Below are 18,607 nucleotides of genomic sequence, written 5' to 3'. Positions count from 1 at the left end.
GTTTTGTCGATGTTGAGACTAAGGAAAATGAATCCAGATGGCAAGGTGTTGAATGGAAAGCAACATGGGTAAGAGGGAAAAGGGGAAGAAACATTGCCTCCACTGCTGACAGGTGGGCAGTTGGAGAGAGCTTTCCACGCCTTCCAGTGAGATATTCAAAGTGGTTTGTACAATGCATCCAGGTCCCAGGGATGTTGCCACTGCTGCCATTGACAATTTCTTGCATAGTAATTAGCTAAATCACTGATAAAGCTAACCACAACTCAGAGAAAAAAAGGCTATCCGACAACATATACTCCCACTTAATTCTTGACAACAAAGTAATACGAGCTTCTTATTGGACTGAATTCAGAACAGGTGGAATGACCCTTCTATTCCTCTGTGTTTTTACTCCCAAAGAGTAACAATTTTAAAAACCTCAAATTTGTAAGTACTGACAGTGGAATGTTCACTCAGTGTTAGATTATTCATTTGCTGCTGCTAGGTCAAATGTTTATATTGTTTATAAATAAAATATAAAAATCATGCATGTACAATCTCATCATGGGAAGGGGTCCGTGTGCATAAATTGATCACATTTTCCTGATTAGTCAGACACGTTCATTAAGCAGCGATTTTCAGTTTTAAACATCTAATGATTGAGTCAGAAATTTTAAATAAGTATTTGCGGAGATCTACTGGAAAGGGAATTGTGAGGAACATCCAAACGTTCTGAAACATTTGTGTCAGGCCCCAACCAACCTTCATTGAAGTTAGAGGTGGAGTTGAGTTCATTGGTTCTTAACAACAATTCAAATCAACTCCACCTTCTCCCCCAACTAGATTCTGCCTACCTTTTCACATATTAAACTCTCCAAAGACAAGCTAATCCTCAGACTTATCCTTCCAAACACTCAAACTGAAGACAATTCAAAAACCAACAAACATCGCTACATTGGCAAACCTCATTCCATCCTCTGGAAGAATGGGCAATAAAAACATATGAAATAGGAACAGGAGTAAACTATATGTCTGCGTAATGCTGCCCACCCCGTTCAGTACATTTACAGCTGATCATCAACCTTAATGCCATCTTCCAACACTCCCCATAAGCATTGACTCCCTGACAAACCAAATATCTATCCCAGGCTTTAATAGATTAAATGACGGAGCATCCACAAACGACTAGGGTAAAAAATTCCAAAGATTCATAACCCTCTGAAGAAATGTTCTTTTATCTCAGTCCTAAATGATACGCCCTTATATTAGATTTTCCATACTAGAGAAGCAACTTCTGAATGCCCATCCTGTCAGATCCTCTGAGGAATTTTGTATTTTGCATTGAACCTTCACAGTATTGCCTTCAATGCAAATAGATCCTTCCCTAAGCATAGAGGCTAAAACCACACATGATTGTACCGAAGTGGCATCATCAAAACTCTGTGTAATTGTAGCATGGCTTTCTTATTCTTGTACTCCCAGCTCCTTGCAATAAAGATCAACGTACCATTTGTTTTCCTAATTGCTTGCCACCCCTGAATGTTGACTTGTGATAATTCGTTAAGCACTTTCAAGTCTCTCTGAACATCAACAACATCTATGCTTTTTGAAAAATATTCTGCTTTTCAATTCTTGCCACCAAAGTGAATAAACTCATGTTTCCCTCCATTATACTTCAACTGAAACCTTGTTCCTCAGTCAATTAATCCGTATTTATGTCTTCTGAAACTCTTTGAATGGTCCTCACTTCTTACTTTCTCATGAAGATCTGTATCATCAGCAAGATGTTTTGAAACACAGAGGTGAAGCTGATGTTCTGAAGACATTGGTTTGAATCCCACCATGGCAGATGTTAAAATTTGAATTAAATTAACAAACTCTGGAATTAAAAGCTAATTTAATGACAGCCATGAAAACTATTGTCAAGTGTTATCAAATCACATTTGGTTCATTAATGTCCTATACAGAAGGAAAATCTGTTTTTCTTACCGAGTCTGGTTCAGATATGACTCCAGATCCACAGCAATGTGATTAGCTCGTAACTAACCTTTGAAATGGCCTAGCAAGCCATTCAGTTCAAGAACAGTTAGGATGGGTAACAAATGTTGGCCATGCCAGTGATATCCACATTCATGAAAGAGTAATGAAAATAAAACTATACTGGTTCCAACAACCTTACTTTTTCTCCAAAAATAGACCAATTTGTCAAGCTTCAGTTTTGTTTTGCAAACGTTTATTGACTCATGTTTTTTGAGGTACATTATTAATAAGAGATTCCAGCATTTTCCCAAAGATTGATGTCAGATTAACTGCTTCTATTTTCTCTCTTCCTCCTTTCTTGAATAAGTGAAGTTACGTTATCACCCAATCAGTTGAGACCATTCTCAAATCTAGGGTTCTTTTTAACATCGAAACTACTGTACTCACTATCCTGGCAGATATCTGTTATAATGTAGGTTTTGGAGCCTAAAATTTGCTGAATTTAAGTATTCATATTAGTTTTTCAATACTTTGTCTCTGCCTCTTTGCCACCAATTCTCTTAAGGTTAACATGCAGGTTCATTTGGCACATAGGAAGGCAAAAGCAATGTTAGCATTCATTTCAAGGTGGCTAGAAATCAAGACCAGAGATGTATTGCTGCAGCCTGTTAATTTGATTCAATTTACTATTGTCATATACCTAGGTGCCGTGAAAAAATTTGTTTTGCATATAGTGGAGGCAGATCCGACCATACAAAGTGCAAAAGCGTAATAGAACAGAGCGAGGAATACAGGTTGTTCGACTATAACACGTGTTTCGTTAACGCAAACTTGTTATAATATGATTGACGAATTGGGGTTTCCAAAGTGTTAATTTTTAAAGCCTATATTGGTTATAATATGATTCCGGCCGCATTAGTTTAAATGGTGCTGCTATTACATGATTTTCTTATAACACAAGATTGTACAAGAATGGAACTACCACATTACAGCAGAACTGACTGTACAATGTTACTAGTCAGACTGCATTTGGAACATTGTGAGCAGTTTGGTGCCCCATAGCTAAGGAAGGATGTACTGGCATTAGAATGGCCCAGAGGAGGTTTACAAGAAGGTTCCTGGGGATGAAGGTCTTGTTACATAAGGAGTGGTTGAGGACTCTAGGTCTGTACTTAATGGAGATTGAAGGATGAGGGGGATCAGATTGAAACTTACAGAGTACTGAGAGGCCTGGATAGAGTGGGTATGGAAAAGATGTTTTCTCTAATAGGAGAGACTAGGGCCTGAGGGCACAGCCTCAGAGTGAAGTGACCACCCTTTAGAATCCCTGGTGGTCTAGTGGTTAGGATTCGGCACTTTCACCGCCACGGCCCGGGTTTGATTCCCTGTCAGGGAATGGGTGCTTTGGGGTGGCACAGTGGCTCAGTGATTAGCACTGCTGCCTCACAGCACCAGGGTCCCAGGTTCAATTCCAGCTTCGGGTGACTGTCTGTGTGGAGTTTGCACATTCCCACTGTATGGGTTTCCTCTGGGTGTTCTGGTTTCCTCCCACAGTACAAAGATGTGCAGGCAGGAGAATTGGCCATGCTAAATTGTCCATAGTGTTAGGTGCATTAGTCAGAGGGAAATGGGTCTGGGTGGGTTACTCTTCGGAGGGTCAGTGTGGACTGGTTGGGCTGAAGGGTCTGTTTCCACACTGTAGGGAATCAAATCTAATCTAACTTGAGATTAGAAGGAGTTTCTTCACCAAGAGGGTAGGTTGCCCCAGAGGTCTGTGGAGGCCAAATCACTGAATGTATTTAAGACAGAGATAGGTTGTTCATTAATAAGGGGATCAAGGGTTAGGGGGAAAAGGCTGGAGAATGGGGTGAAGAAACATATCAGCCATGATGAAATGGTGGAGCAAACTAGATGGGTTCCCCTCTCTTCCCAACTTCTATACTCAGTGCCCTGACTGATGAAGACCAGTGAGCCAAAAGCCTTCTTCACTGGCCTGTCTACCTGTGAGAATCATGAACCTGAACTCCAAGATCCTTCTGTTCCACTGTACTCCATATGGCCCTACCTTGATTTGACTTTCCAAACTGCAAGACCTCACATTTATCTATATTAAACTCCATTTGCCATTTCACAGCCCACTTCCCCAGCTGACCAAGGTTCTGCTGCAATTTCTGATACCCTTCTGCACTGTCCACAATACCACCTATTTTAGTGTCATCAACACACTTGCTAATTATGCCTTGTACATTCTCATCCAAATCATTGATATAGATAACAAACAGCAGTGGGCCCAGCATTGACCCCTGAGGTACTCCATTAGTCACAAGCCTCCAGTATGACAAGCATCCTTCCACTATTACTCTGTACTTCCTACCATCAAGCCAATTGTGTATCCAATTTGCCAGCTCCACCTGGATTCCATGCGATCTAACCTTTCAGCCTACGGTGTGGAACCTTATTGAAGGCCTTACTGAAATCCATGTAGACTACAACATCTACTGTCCTGCCCTCATCAACCTTCCTGGTCACTTCATCAAAGAACTCCAACAAATTTGTGAGGCATGATCTCCCACGCACAATGACATGCTGATTACTCCTAAGTAAATCCTGTCTTTCCAAATGCATGCGTATTTTGTTCCTCAAAATCTTCTCAAGTAACTTACCCATCACAGATGTTAAGCTTACTGGTCTATAGTTCCCAGGCTTTTCTTTGCAGCCCTTCTTTGAATAATGGGACAACATTCACTATCCTCCAATCTTCCAGAACCTCATCTGTAGCTAATGATGATGCAAAAATATCAACCATGGCCCCCCGCAATTTCTTCTCCAGCCTCTTGCAGTGTTCTTGGATATATCTGATCAGGACCAGGAGATTTATCCACCTTCAGACATTCTAATACATCCAATGCCACCTCTACTGTCCCCAAGGTATCACCACTAACTTCCCCTGGTTTCCAAGTCTTCATGTCTTTCTCCATGATAAATACAGAGGCAAAATATTCATTGAGGACCTCACCAATCTCCTGCGGTTCTACACATACATGTCCACTTTGGTCCTTGAGGAGTTCTATTCTCTCTCTCTTGAGATATTAGTTTTCCATTAATATACTTAAGGAACCTCTTTGGATTCACCCTAATCTTCTCAGCCAAAGCTATCTCATGCTCTCTTTTTGCCCTCCTGATTTCCTTCTTCAGTAAACTCCTGTATTCCCTGTATACCTTCAGAGATTCCCTTGATCCCAGCTGCCTGTACCTGAGTCACACCTCCTTTTTTCTGCTCAAAGCGTCAATATCTCTTGACATCCAGGGTTCTTTATTCCTGCCAACCTTGCCCTTCACCCTCATAGGAACATATAGACCTTGAACTCTAGCTATCTCGCTTTTAAAGGCCTCCTACTTGCCAGCAATCCCTTTGCCTGCAAACAAACCACTCCAATCAGCCCCTGCAAACTCCTGTCACATTCCATAAAAATTCACCTTGCTCCAATTTAGAACTTGAACTGTGGACCTGTTTTGTCTCTCTCCATAACTATTTTAAAATTAATAGAACAATGGTCACTAGCCTCAAAGTGTTCCCTCAATGTCACCTCCATCATCTGTCCTGCCATATTTCTCAAGAGAAGGCCAAGTTTTGCCCCTTCCCATGTAGGACCCTCTACATACTGCTTGAGGAAACTTTCCTAAACGCACTTAACAAATTCCACCCCATCTAAGCACTTAACACTCTGGCAGTCCCAGTCTATGTTAGGAAAATTAAAATCCCCTACTACAACAAACCTATTGCTCCTACAGGTCTCCCCAATCTCCCTGCACATTTGTTCCTCTAATTCCCATTGACTGTTTGGGGGCCTATAGTACAACCCCAATGCCACCATCCCCTTATTTCCTAGCTCCATGCACAAAGCCTCACTGGATGATCCTTCAGTTATTTCATCTCTGATTACTGCCGTGATTCCTGACTTGGAAAATTGTTGCCGTTCCTTCAGCATTGTTGGGTCAACATGTTGTAATTCCCTTCCTTTGCATTGTGTGTCTACAACATGAGGACTGCAGCTGTAAAAAAAATGGCAGCTCCCCTCCACCTTCTCAAGGGCAATTAAGGACAGGCAATAAATGCTGGCCCAGTGGGTGACACCCATGTCCCACAAGTTAGCTAAAAACAAATTCCCTGACCCTTTGCTTATTTCTAAAATGTTTCAAGCACATTATAGGCCTCTTCTTTTAACTTAGATCTGTCCTTAATTTGCTTAGTGAGGCATTGATGCCTTTTTCTTGATGAGTTCTTACATTTTGTCTTGTGAAAAGAGGTTGTGTGAGCTCAGGCTTTTCACACCGGAGAGAAGAAGGAAGAGAGGTAACTTGATCAAGGTGTACAAGGTAATGAGAGGCATAAATAAGAGTAGTTAGCCAGAGACTTTTCCCCAGGGCAGAAATGGCTGTCACAAGGGGTCATAATTTTAAGGTGATTAGAGGAAGGTATAGGGGAGATATCAGAGGTAGGTTCTTTATGCAGAGACTGGTGGGTGCGTGGAATGCACTGCCAGTGGTGGATGTAAAGTCAGAGACATTAGGGACATTTAAGCGACTGCTGGACAAGCACATGGATGCCAGTAAATTGAGGGGTGTGTAGGTTAGGTTGATCTTAGATTAACCCTACTGCGAATCCTCTTACAAGGATGCCTGCCTTGAAGAGGTTTTCCTCCTCTCTCGATAAGAATCTCAGGGAGTCCCTCTCTGCAACTTCCAGGTCATTTCCTCTGCCCTGAAGCTCTTCAACTATGTCCTGAACACTTTGCTACCTTCCCCCACCCTCCTCCCTGACCTACCACCTCCATCCCCACCCCCATTCACCTATTGTACTCCAAGCTACTTTCTCCCCACCCCCACCCTCCTCTAATTTGTCTCTCCTCCCTGCAGGCATTCTGCCTCTATTCCTGATGAAGGGCTTTTGCCCGAAACGTCGATTTTCCTGCTCCTCGGATGCTGCCTGAACTGCTGTGCTTTTCCAGCACCACTCTAATCTAGACCCTGATCTTAGATTAAGAAAGATGCTCGGCACAACATTGTGGGCTGAAGGGCCTGTACTGTGCTCTTCTGTTCTATGTTCTATGTTTTAATGGAATGTATTTTTATTGGATCTTTGAATAATTTATTTTAAGTATTTATACTGTGTATTTATTGCAATATCTTTACCCAATCATCCTGAGCTAGCTGTTCCCTCATATCCACAGAACTGGTTTGGTTAAGATTTTTCTTTGTTACTGAAGTATGAAGCTTTAGAAAGATTTAAATGTGACACTGTGATCACATTTTTTCCCAGATGATCTTTTATTGTGAAATAAATCGTGCCTCTTTGCACAATACCACATCAAAAATAGCATCATCATCAATCAAACCTGTAACATATTCATATATTTGGGGTGGCAGATGTGTATTTGGGAGATTGGAGTGCATTTGAGGTGTATATAGGTGCCATACAGAGGCTAAATACTTGGAAGCTAAATGTATAGTTAGGGTATAGGGAAGTACTTGAAGGTAGTTTATCGAGCCATGGAGTCATAGATTCATACAGCACAGAAATAGACCCTTCGGTCCAATTCGTTCATTCTGACTAATTTTCCCAAACTAATCCCATGTGCCCTCATTTGGCCTATATCCCTGTAAACCTTTCCTATTTATGTACCTGTCCAAATGTTTTTTAAATGCTGTAATTGCACCTGCATCTACTATTTCCTCTGGCAGTTCATTCCACATATGGACCACCTTCTGTTTGCAAAGGTTGCCCCTCGGGTCCTTTTTAACTCTTTCTCCTCTCATCTTAAAAATATGCCCTCTAGTTTTGAACTCCCTACCCTAGGGAAAAGACCTTTGTTATTCATCTTATCTATGCTCCTCATGATTTAACAAACTTCTCTAAGAGTCACAGAGATATACAGTACGGAAACAGACCCTTCAGTCCAACTTGTCAATGCCAACCAGATATTCTAAATACATCTAGTCCCATTTGCCCTGATCCTTCTAAACCCTTCCAATTCAGATGTCTTTTAAATGTTGTAATTGTACCAGCCTCCACCACTTCCTCTGGCAGCTCATTCCATACCCTTACCACCCTCTACGTAAAATAGTTGTCTTTTAGATCCCTTTTAAATCTTCCCCCTCTTGCCTTAACCTATGCCCTCTAGTTTGGACCCCTCCACAAAAAGCACATTGTGTTAGATATATATTGGGGAGATGTGTACAAGGAAGTTTTATGTATTGGGTTGATGTGTACATTGAGGTAAGTGTATACTGTGGATGAATGTGGCTGGGGAGGTATATGCTTTTGTATACAATAAATACTGGAAATGTGAAATAATGTTGGGAAACTGTGGGAAATACTCACCTGTGATTGAGGGTAGATGTGTATCTGGGACAGTATTTGAATTTTGAGATGGTGATTGTGTTTGAAGGATAAGTGGTTGGGGGCATATATTGGAGGTAGTTGTATAGCCGAGAGTGTGATGCTGGAAAAGCGCAGCAGGTCAGGCAGCATCCAGGGAAGAGGATAATCCTTTCCAGGCATAAGCCCTTGATTCCTGCTCCTCAGACGCTGCCTGCTTTTCCAGCACCACACTCTCCACTCTGATTTCCAGCATCTGCAGTCCTCACTTTTTTCCTATTAGCTGTATAGTGTAATACATGAGCATTTGGGGTGTCACAGAATCATAGAGTCATAGAGGTCTACGGCATGGAAACAGGCCGTTCGGCCCAACTCGCCTATACCACCCACTTTGCACAATTTTGTCCCATTTGCCATTATCCCATATTCCACCATACTTATCCCATCCATGTACCTGTTATTCGCTTCCACCACTATCTCTGGCAGCCCATTCCAGACACTCCCCACCCTCTCTGCGTGAAAAACATTGCCCTTCTGGACTCTTTTGTATCTCTCCCCTCTCACCTTAAACCTATGACCTCTAGCTTTAGACTCCCCTACCATGGGGAAAAACTGTTTGCAATCTACCTTATCTATGCCTCGCATGATTTTATAGGCCTCTATTAAGTTCGCCTCTCAGTCTTCTACGCTGTAGGGTAAAAGGTCCCAGTCTATCCAACCTGTCTTTATGACTCGAATTTCCAGGTCACACCCCAGTAAATCTGCAATTGCTGTATATTGAGGTGCTAGTTATGTATTTGACGGTATCTCTATATTTCAGGCCGGATATATGTCTGTGGATATATGTGGGGCGTAGATGTGTAATGGAGTAAATGAGTATTGGAATGGTAGTTGTACATTGAAGTGGTGGTTGGATATTTGGAGGTAACTGTCTTTGAAAGATATATCTGTGTTTGGGGGGGTATATTTATGAGTACAGCTATATTGGAGTAAATAAGTATTGGGGTGGGAGTTGTACACTGAAGTGGTAATTATGTATTTTCAGATAGCGTCTATGGGGTGGAATAAGATGTGCTTTTGGCTCGTAAACTGGGTGCTCTCTTGCGCGTTTCGTTCCGCCTCTGATGATTGCAGACGGCAATGTCTCCTCGCGAGAAAGCTGATGGATCTGCTCATGTTCTTGAAGAGGGATCGAGGGGCTGAGAAAGCCAGCGCCATCAGGAGCACACACACAGAGGGAGAGGGAGAGGGAGAGGGGGACAGAGTGTTGTGCCGCTCCTTATTGACTGTGTGCCCTGAGCTGCCGAGCGATGGAGGAGGAGCGAGTGAGTTTACCACGGGTTGCGGGTGAGTGTTTCTCAGCGGCATTTGGACAGCAAATGTGTCTCTCAGGGAGGGCAGACCGTCAGAAATGCTGATGGTTTGGGCCATTTGTCGAAAAGCTTACGAACTGGAGCGCCCCAGACCGTCGCCGATGCAGCGTGTTTCGAGTTTGCAAAATGAAACATGAAAGTGCGGGGAGCAGGAGTAAAGCAAAAGTGGAAATTTACAAACATACCTTTCCCCTCTCCTTCCCCTTCTATCTCTCCCACACCACCACCCACCCAACCCCACCGTTGGAGGAGAGCTAGCTGACTTACAAACGAGCAAAAAGGAACTTCATATTTATTTATGAATCGTGTGTGTGTGGGGGGGGGGGGGCTTTGCGGTCCTTTTGGGGGCATAGTTTTGCCTTTTGTTTGTTTGCAAGGTGACCTTCCGGCTACACTCTTCCCCCTCGGCATTTAACGTTTACTCGCAGCAGGACTGTGCACCTCTCTCTCCCGGTACCTACTGCAGTCCCTTGGCTTCCTGCTCCCTGAGTATCAGCCAACCGCATTTCCTACTTTGACCCTTCATCAGCCGGCTGGTCATACACTGTCTGTCCCCTTCAGCCAACTCACAAAAGTATACAGTAATCCTCCGTGCTCGCTTCGACACTAAAACTGCGGTTTGTAAGCTCCTGCAGATATCTGGGGACGTTTTGAAAGTGAAATTTAGGTTTCTTCCTAATGGGTGTAGGGTCAAACACCTCGAGTACAATTTAAACATGACAATTTTAAAAAATATATTTTGAATAATTGAAGAATGCAGGGATGGAATTTCCTGGAAAAGTAGGAATGGTTGGAAAATAGAAAGCCTTCAGTAGGAAGTTGAAATATTATTTTGTAGCAGTTAACTTAGAATTGCCAAGTGCAGCATCCCCAGTTCCCAGAGTTTAACCCAGTAAAGACTTGATTTTATATATTGGCAATTTGCATTCGTCCTCAGATATCAAGAAAAAAATACACAATCCCTTTATGGAATGGTCTCCTTTTTTCAGTGCAGCCCCAAATGCTTTTATTATGGGAAAACAAACAGTCAAAGTAATTCGTTATGATGCCAAGGTACTGAAAGCTTATACAAACAAGGTTTGTTTGGATACGAAGGCATAAGTGGCAAAGTGTGCTTGAGAGAGAAATATACTTTGAGAGGCATAGATTTGAATATTTATGGCAGACAAATGTTTTAGATCTGCTGAATCAGAGAAAGCACAGTTAGATCCTTCTCTGGTCTGTCAAAGTTACTATATATTCCAAATTTCCAAGGTGGACTTCGGAGCAGGCTGCAAAGTGGACAAGCTGAGGCTGATCACCAAGTTCAGTGCCCATGGGGACAGCCTCAACCGGGACCTTGGGTTCATGTCACACTACAGGTGACCCCACTGCACTGCACACACAAACAAACACAGATACACAGACAAGCCTAGAGACACACACACACACTGCTACAGACCCGTACACTCAAGCAGACCCTCTGACATACACAAGCTCTCTCCCATAAATTCACATATACATTCCCACACACACACACCCTCTCACAGACTTAAACCCCTTTACACTCACACACATACACATATACTCTCACAGACATTCATACCCCCCTGCACACACACCCACATGGGCACACACACACATATATAGGTTTGTGGGGTGAACTTGTACTTGCAGAATTACATTTTATTTTCCTCAAAAACATGTGTGAATCTATGTAAGATTCTGTAAATCCCTTTCTTAGATTAGAATCAGTCTGAACATTGGGGCACAGACAGCCTCACACAGGGCACCTCACACCTTCAATGTATTATCTGGGCCAACATGGCACCTATTATTAAAGACCAGTTGAAAATGTAACTTTAAGAAAGTTCTGGAATTTCTGGAATATGAAAGAACTGAAACCAACATGCCCGTTTAAAAACATGGGAGACTTAACAAACAGTCTAGGTCTTTTTCAATATATAATTTCAGTTACATCACACTGTAAACTTTTACTATAAATTCTGTGTCCTACGATCTTATACTCCACAATGAAGGAACAGTGCTCCGAAAGCTAGCGCTTCCAAATAAACCTGTTGGATTATAACCTGGTGTTGTGTGATTTTTAGCTACCTATTCCAAGATCATTGTGGAATGGAAAGGTAGCCCAGAGCTTCTCTACACCATGCAAACTATCTTCTAAAGAGTCTTTCAATGACTGCCGAAAGCTCACCTGCAAAGTGGACAAAGAGCTCACTGCCCTCCTTGTCACTAAGCTTGCAATCCATCCCTTAAGATACCTCAATCTCTTCCTCCCGAGCCTACCAAATAAAACTTTCCCCAAGTTTCTCTGAAGTTCCACCGTTCGCTATTTCTCTCCCGTTTCCACTCAGTGTCCTTCCTAGTCACCATAGTAGCTGATATTGTTAATAGTCCCCACTCCTCATTGGCCAACTCCCTGTCAAAACTGCTGTCAACATCTTCCTGATTGAAACCACGCATTTGAGCCCCCTGCCCCTGTAAATTGTCACCCAGTTGCCAATACTACAAAAAAATTTGATTGCTTTGTTGCCTGTCAGGCTTATGCCAACCTTTCCATGTTTGAACTCCTTTTAATGATATTTTCATGTGAACTCTATTCCCTAGCTGCTGTATCATTCTTTTAAGCGTGGCATTGCTTTAAGATGCTAATAAACCAAGAATTAGAATGGAAAGACTTGATTATATGCAGTGCAACAAGACACGTACTGGCAGGGGATTGCTTGTGTAGTATCTGTAGCTCGAAATTGAAGATATTTGAACTTTTCTATAAACTGAATCCTGACCACCCAGCTCTGGTATTATCAATAATTCATGAAAATACGACATGGGTGCTGCACTGGCTTGGTTAAGAAAAATAAGGCAGTAATGCAAGCTTGGTAACTACAGGAGACTGGAACAAACCAGTCAGTAGGTGCAATAACAAGGGTAAGGGCTCTAATTCTTTCAGAGACTGAGCTGTCTGAATGAATAATGAACCCAGTTGTAGCTTCAATGTCCAACAAAGTTTTCCAAAAGGCCCTCTTCAAGAAGGTGTGATGTTAAAGTATTGACCGACTGCCTAAGGATAGCAGAAAATATGAAGCCATTGTGGCCCGACAAAATCACTTGCAAGCACTAGATGTAGTTAGTGTAGTGATTATAATGAGGTCAGCCGGGGGACCTTATAGAGCATGAGTTCGCTGATTACAGCTGTTAATCTGGGCCAGTCAGGGAGTCCTGACTGATGGATATAAACAGGAGTAGCTGGGAGGCTTAAACGTCATCCTGATAGGTGGGAGGGATGGGTGGTTTGCTGGGTTACTAGGAGTATCTGTGATATCCGCACTGTTTTATTGTTCGGTTTATCAGACTGTCTGAACGTGATTGCATTTACTGTTTCCTTTTAGACATAATAAGGTAAGATTTGAGGTTTGTCCTCTTTTCCCTGTGAACTGGTTGTGTGGTGGGTTTGCCCCTTTCCCCTGTAGATTGCTGTTTCTTATAAACTGCCATTCATTGTTAACTGTTTGTAATTTGTACTGGTTAATAAAATTAAAAGCATATATATAAACAGGAGTGCCAGACATCCTGTTCATTCTGAGAGCTGGCTCTGAGGGAGCTGGATCAATGTCAAGGTCTTTCCATGTCTTAATAAAGGGTGATTTGGTGACTGGATGCCGGCCTCTGAGCAGTTATTTCAGTGGCAACGAGAGAAAAGCATGTTGCTGAAGAAATTTGCTCACAACACTTGCTCTGAATTGGGGCAAACATTTCTGGCATCGTGCTGTTATATGTGAAGCTTGACTTGTTCTGCCCTGCCGTCAAAGACTGGGCCCAGTATGTTGGAAGAATGCGTTCTTTTTTCTGGACAAATTACATTGGAACAGATGAAAAGCAACGAGTAATTCTCCTGACAGCTTGTGGACCTGCAGCTATTTCAGTTATTGGGAGCCTGACTTTCCCTAAGACAACAGTTGACAGATTAACTTAAAGAATATTATGATCCCAAACCTCCTTTAATTCTGGGATGCTATCAGTTTTATTCGGCCTTTCAATAACCAGGAGCATCTGTATCAGGACATTTGACTAGGTTAAGATAACTGCCAGAGGCATGTGACTTTGGTTTAACCCTTAGTGAGATGCTGAGAGACCATCTGGTATGGGATTAATGACGTAACCATGCAAAAGTTCCTTCTAGCTGAAGCCCAACTGGATGTCAGACAGGTACTACAAGTGGCTTTGTCATCGGAGAATGTAGCATATGGATTCCGATGGAAGTGGACACCTTCACCAGTCCACCTGAGGGGAACACTACTTGAGTGAAAGCAATTGCATAGCCTCACACAGGACATATCCTGACCAGAGAGACTCTAGGTCAGCCCACAGCAAAACCCCCAAAACAAAACCAAACCTCAACCAAATTGTTAAAGTTTTCTTCAGGATCTGGGCCATTGCCGGAATGTGGACTCGAGACAGCAAATGAATCCCACTACACCTAAACTGAGTAAGAGAACTCATAGGCTAATATCAAGGAGAGTGTGGACCTGGAAAGTCCACCTACTTCTGTTTTATAACAGTTAGATTTCTTAGCAAATCCAAATCATAACCAATCAAAACAAACATCTGGTTAAATGGTCACTCATTTCTAATGGAGGTTGATAACTGTTCAGCCATTTCAGTGATCACAGAACCAGCTTTTAACAATCAACAGTTAAGTGTGTGCAAGACCTCAGCTAGACTACGAACGTGTACAGGGAACCTTTACAGATGAACGGTACAACTTCAGTTCCGGTCTCTTATGAGAAGCAGCTGGTTCAGTTCCCATTGATTGGAGTAAAAGGCTCAGCACCAAGCCTGATGGGGCGAAATTGGTTGAGAAAGATTCACCTCAATTGGCTCAACATCTTTTGATAAGAATGTGGCTGCCTGAGTGAAGTCAGAATTAAATACCTGGAGGTTTTTCAGGAAGTTCTGGGGTCTATCAAAGGAGCCAAGGTCACCTTGCGTGTTGATCAGGAAACAATTCCAAGATTCTGCAAAACCTGCCCAGTGCCATTTACGTTACGGGCAAAAGTAGAGGCAGAAATCAGAAGGCTGGAAAGCGAAGGAATCATCGAACCAGTCTGGTTTGTGGAATGGGCAGCACCGGTCGTACTGATTGTGAAACCCGAAGGGTTAGTTCACCTTTGTGGGGGTTTTAAACAAATGGTAAACTACTTTTCATGGGTGGATAAATACCAAATCCCTCACAAAGCAGATTTATACACAAAGCAGGCAAGGAGGTTATCCTTCAAAAAGCTGGACATAAGCCATGCGTACTTGCGGTTGTGGTTAGATGAGGATTCCCAGAAGTATACTACCATTAGTACCCATAAGAGCTTGTACCAATATATGAGACTGCCTTTTGGGGTACCGTCAGCCTGTGCAAATATTCCGTGGAAGATGGAGAACATTTTACAAGGTCTACCTCAGTTCACTATTTATCGAGATGATGTGTTAATAATAAGGAAGACCAATAAGGAGCACTTGGAGAACTTGGACATAGTCCATAGATGTCTCTCCCAGGCAGGCATACATCTTAGAAGGGAGAAATATGTCTTCCAGTCACCCCAGGTGATCAAGTTGGGCTGCAGAGTCAACAAGACTGGGCTATGCCGATTGGAGGAAAAAGTGAGGGCAATCAAAGGTGCCCCGACTCCATACCCGTACCAAAGCTCAGCTCTTTCCTTGGGCTGGTGAACTAGCATGGAAAGTTCATACATCACCTGGTCTCCATTCTGACACCTTTGCATCAACTCTGAAAAAAGAATCAGTCTTGGAAATGGCTCCATAGTCTAGTCGTAGCCTTCAGGGAAGTGAAGAAACAGCTATCATTCCATAAAGTGTTGGCGCTATGATCCCAAACAAGATCTGGTATTGACATGCAATGCCTCACTGTAATCTAATCTAATCTAATCTAATATAATCTAAACCTTTGCATCAACTCTGAAAAAAGGATCAGTCTTGGAAATGGCTCCATAGTCAAGCCGTAGCCTTCAGGGAAGTGAAGAAACAGCTATCATTCCATAAAGTGTTGGCGCTATGATCCCAAACAAGATCTGGTATTGACATGCAATGCCTCCCTGGATGGCATCAGCATAGTATTAGCTCATAGGTGGCCCAGTGGAGAGGAACACGCAATAGCGTTTGCATCCAAGACTCTGGCTAATGCAGAATGTAAATATGCCCAGCTAGAGAAGGAAGGTTTGGTATATTTATTTGGAGTTAGGAAGTTCCACCAATACCTTTATAGACTTAAATTTATAATAATAACAGACCGCAAACTCCTGCTAGGTCTACTTAAAGAGAAGAACCAAGATGTGCAGGTGCCAGTGTTGGATGGGGTGGACAAAGTTAAAGATCACACAACGCCTGGTAATAGTTTAACAGTCTTATTTGGAAGTACTAGCTTTCAGAGCACTGCTTCTTCATCAGGTAACAGAGCAGCATTCTGAAAGCTAGTGCTTCCAAATAAACCTGTTGGACTATAACCTGATGTGCGATTTTTTAACTAAAGAGGAGAAGGCAATGCTACCCTTGCTTCAGGCCAAATTTAGTGGTGGGCTCTAATAGTAAATATGTATAATTACAAATTGGAACACCATCCAGGAGGGCATGTAGCGCATATGGATGCACTGAGCTGCCTCCTGCTGGCAAATATACCAACGGTGGTACCGGCACTGAGTCCATAATAGTTTTAAATGTTCTGGACAAACTTTCAGTCAGTCACAGCTGATAATACCTGACTTTGGATGCAGAAGAGTCTCTTAAATGTGATCTAATCCCAAATTCTGCTGCCCATATCCTAACTCACACAAATTCACTGTCACCTTTGTGCTAATGACCAGTACTTACTCCTGGTCCAACAATGTCTCCGTTTTAATGCTGTCATTCTTGTTTTCAAATCTCTCCAGGGTCTTGGAGCTGCTGTTTCTGTAATCTTCTTTCGGCCTACAACTCTCTGACATCTCTGTATACCTCCAGTTCTGGCCAATTGCCATTCTCTTTGGTTACCTCGGCCCAAGACTGTGAAACTCAGCTCCATCACCACACTATCTCCCCCCATTCTTCCCAGCACACAATTTCTCTGCTGCTGTGCTGTGCTCCTCTTAAAACATGCCTGTTTGAGCAAGATTTTGGTGACCTGTCCTAATATCGCTTTCTGTGACTGGATGATAAATTTTGTTTGCCAGCACTGTTGTGAAGGACTTTGTGAAGGCTATGTTCAAGATGTCATGTAAAGTCAACTTGTCGTTGAGGTGGGTGTGAGAAAAGACTTTAGAATCACGAGAGGTGAAACTATTACATGGATGCATCCTTAAGAAAGAAAGAAATTACAAAGGTATGGAGCAGGATCACACATTCATGGTGTTGGGGCTAATTAACCTTCCTAAACTCCATTTTAACTATTGATACTTAGCCAATGATATCTTGCATTCCAGAGTTGCAAATGAAATCAAAGAGTGAATGTTACATTTCTTAGCAAACTTGGAGTTAGTGAATTTATCAAAAGGACGTTATGAACATATTTCTAACTGCAATGAACAGAGAGAATAGTAAATAAGTATTTGGCAATACACAACTGGAGTACAGCACCTGGGTCCCAGGTTCAATTCTAGCTTCAGGCTGCTGTCTGTGTGGAGTTTGCACATTCTCCCCGTGTCTGCGTGGGTTTTCTCTGGGTGCTCTGGTTTCCTCCCACAATCCAAAGATGTGCAGGTCAGGTGAATTGGCCATGCTAAAGTGCCCATAGCATTAGGTGCATCAGTCAGAGGGAAATGGGTCTGGGTGGGTTACTCTTCGGAGGGTCTGTGTGGACTTGTTGGGCCGAAGGGCCTGTTTCCACACTGTAGGGAATCTAATCTAATCTAATCTATTGCTGTTAAAAGTTATGTTTTGTTGAAGCTTTACAACTTTCAGTCATCAGGACCATTTGCAAGAACACCAATATAAAAGAATAAAGCATTTTTATGCTGCCTGAACAGAGAATGCTGATTGGATAGAAAATGGACTGTTATTTGGACAGGTGTTGCTGTTAAGAATGTTAATTGATAACTGACAGTTATTGGCCAAGATTATTGAAATTTAAGCCAGGCAAGTTGATTTTGATTGGTCAATACATTGCCATTTGGAATGAACTAGACCATGTTTGTCATCTATGTCATTGAAATAGGTCCAAAGTGCCCCATACCAAAGGCCTGGCTGACAATCTGGTTGTCAGTATAATTCCTAACAAACTCAGGATTATTTGGCAAATGTTGTCCAAGAACCGAATCATATCTAATGTTTTGTTTACAGTTTTGCAAGCACAAGCTGGTCTGTATTCTGCATGTTGTGAACAGCTGAAGAAGTGCATTGTTTGATACAATCTGCTAGTCTTTGGGAAATACTGCCTGTATGCTTAGCATAAAGTTGGCACTGAAATGGATGTACATCATTATTCATGTGGAATATTAAGAAATGTTCTGGTTGGTATGGGGCACTATGTTAATGGCCAATACCATCGTGTTGCTACTGTAGCATAGCGATGTCATAGAGTCATTGATGTACAGCATGGAAACAGACCCTTCCGTCCAACCTGTCCATTAGCGACCAGATATCCCAACCCAATCTAGTCCCACCTGCCAGCACCCGGCCCATATACTTCCAAACCCTTCCTATTCATATACCCAGCCAAATGCCTCTTAAATGTTGCAATTGTACCAGCCTCCACCACATCCTCTAGCAGCTCATTCCATACACGTACCACCCTCTGCGTGAAAAAGTTGCCCGTTAGGTCTCTTTTATATCTTTCCCCTCTCACCCTAAACCTATGACCTCTAGTTCTGCACTCCCCGACCCCAGGGAAAAGAATTTGTCTATTTATCCTATCCAT

At 42.5% G+C, this 18,607-nt stretch overlaps 1 protein-coding gene across 1 annotated transcript in view; it reads left to right on the top strand.

The window, feature by feature from the left end:
• Positions 1–9,462: 9,462 nt before the first annotated feature.
• LOC122554986 overlaps positions 9,463–18,607 on the top strand; it is a 111,730-nt gene continuing 102,585 nt past the window's right edge. Inside the window, exon 1 of the mRNA XM_043700488.1 lies at positions 9,463–9,685. Within this exon, the coding sequence (XP_043556423.1) occupies positions 9,649–9,685 (37 nt within the window). The 5' untranslated portion in view covers positions 9,463–9,648. The remainder of the gene's footprint in view (positions 9,686–18,607) is intronic.

The sequence above is a fragment of the Chiloscyllium plagiosum genome, chromosome 12, assembly GCF_004010195.1.
Source record: "Chiloscyllium plagiosum isolate BGI_BamShark_2017 chromosome 12, ASM401019v2, whole genome shotgun sequence".
NCBI classification, from domain to species: Eukaryota; Metazoa; Chordata; class Chondrichthyes; order Orectolobiformes; family Hemiscylliidae; genus Chiloscyllium; species Chiloscyllium plagiosum.
This window is presented reverse-complemented; position numbering and strand designations above follow the sequence as displayed.